Here is a 1,580-nt window from a genome sequence, read left to right on the forward strand (position 1 = left end):
ACTTTACTGTAGGACTTCAGAAAGTCTTTAATTTTACTAATATCTCGTTGATACTGGATGGCCAGTAATATTCCTACTAGGTTGAGCACACGCCCAGGGAGACGGCAATGAGATCAGTTCTCGCAGCGAGGGTGAAGATGATGGATGAGATCGACAAGGTCGCTGCTGTGATGTCGAAGAAGACGCTTGTGGTAAGGATCATATGTGGGCTGGTTTCATACTTTCATACCCTAGTGATATGAAAAACAGTGGTGAAAAATATATTTCATGACTACTGCATATCGCGTTTTTCGCGGAGTATTACGCCACTTCACGTAAAACGAGTGAAACTCCGATAGTGTTAGTATAACATTATTATAGGGGAAGCGGATTCTTCAGACTGAGCGTACTGCAGATGATCTTTTATAAGGCACGGTTCGCGAGGGTGATTATTTCGCTCGCCATGATATATCAGTAACCGTTCCGAACATGACCGTTTCGACTCAACGTGTGATGTATGATGATAATAACTATATCCTGTTGAAGTTTCAGCTCAAAACTCTCATTCGTTAACGAGAAACACAGATTTTCTGAAATTGACTAAGAAATAATACACTCCTTATGAGTGTTGAGTTGGTGAACCATCTCTCTCAGTTGCGTCGTCGAACTTTCCAAGGCGGCATTGACTGTATTGACAACTGCAACGGAGACCCAGACAAGGCCGACAGGTGTGCCCTCGAGCCTTACATACCTTCATATGTTCGATTTTGATCAGGTGCATCGATGACGTTCAGAAGGATCTATCCAAGGTCTCCGATCTTGCTACAGCGTTTGGCGAGGATGTCATGAAGAGGGTTGGCGTTTGCATGGAGGAGTAAGAGGGTCACATTGGAGAATAATCTGATGCCAGTGTTGGAAGAATTCATCATAGCCTCACTCAGCCGAACTTCACTAATTATAGGAGTTTACATGCGAACTTGGATGGACGTATGCAGAAACCCCATAAGAATCGCTCTCCAAATTTTCTCTCAGAATTTTCATATTGTCACCGACACATGTAGTTGATCATGTGCATATTTTTCCGCCGTTTCAAGAGCTTATCATTTGACTATGTCGAGGGGGAAATAGTTTTCCTCGAGCTTGTTTCAATTTCATCACTCGGATCTTCAGAGAACTGGGCAGAAATCACATTGGAGTTTCACTCTAGTGATATGAAAAACACTAGTACTAGTGAAAAATATATTTTATATACCCTTATTACTAATATTAATATAAATTGAAAGGGATATGGTATATTATAATATATGATCATATTGATATATCCTTATTACTAATATTACATTACTAGGGGTTTACGATGATGCTGTTTATAACTTCTATCGCTAAAGTGTGACCAACCTCGTCCATGTACTGTCATCTTCCACTTGAGAAAAGGGATTCTCATATTCCTTTTTTTTACAAGAGTATTGATGGTTCTGCTCAGTTGCATGGGTGATGACAAGACGGCCGCTGACTGGCAGAAAATGGAGGATTCGACGTATATTGAGAAAATGAAGCTTATCGAGAAATGCTATATGAACCAGGTTGGCAGCTCGGGGACC

General features: G+C 41.0%; 1 protein-coding gene across 1 annotated transcript in view; it reads left to right on the plus strand.

Moving 5' to 3' along the window:
- Nucleotides 1-107: 107 nt before the first annotated feature.
- Pmar_PMAR024669 (arginyl-tRNA synthetase, putative) overlaps nucleotides 108-1,580 on the plus strand; it is a gene marked incomplete at both ends in the record, with an annotated part of 1,805 nt that continues 332 nt past the window's right edge. Inside the window, 4 exons of the mRNA XM_002764467.1 lie at nucleotides 108-191; nucleotides 634-707; nucleotides 755-853; nucleotides 1,463-1,516. Coding sequence (XP_002764513.1) covers nucleotides 108-191; nucleotides 634-707; nucleotides 755-853; nucleotides 1,463-1,516 — 311 coding nt within the window. The remainder of the gene's footprint in view (nucleotides 192-633; nucleotides 708-754; nucleotides 854-1,462; nucleotides 1,517-1,580) is intronic.

Source organism: Perkinsus marinus, assembly GCF_000006405.1.
Source record: "Perkinsus marinus ATCC 50983 genomic scaffold scf_1104296977064, whole genome shotgun sequence".
NCBI classification, from domain to species: Eukaryota; Perkinsozoa; order Perkinsida; family Perkinsidae; genus Perkinsus; species Perkinsus marinus.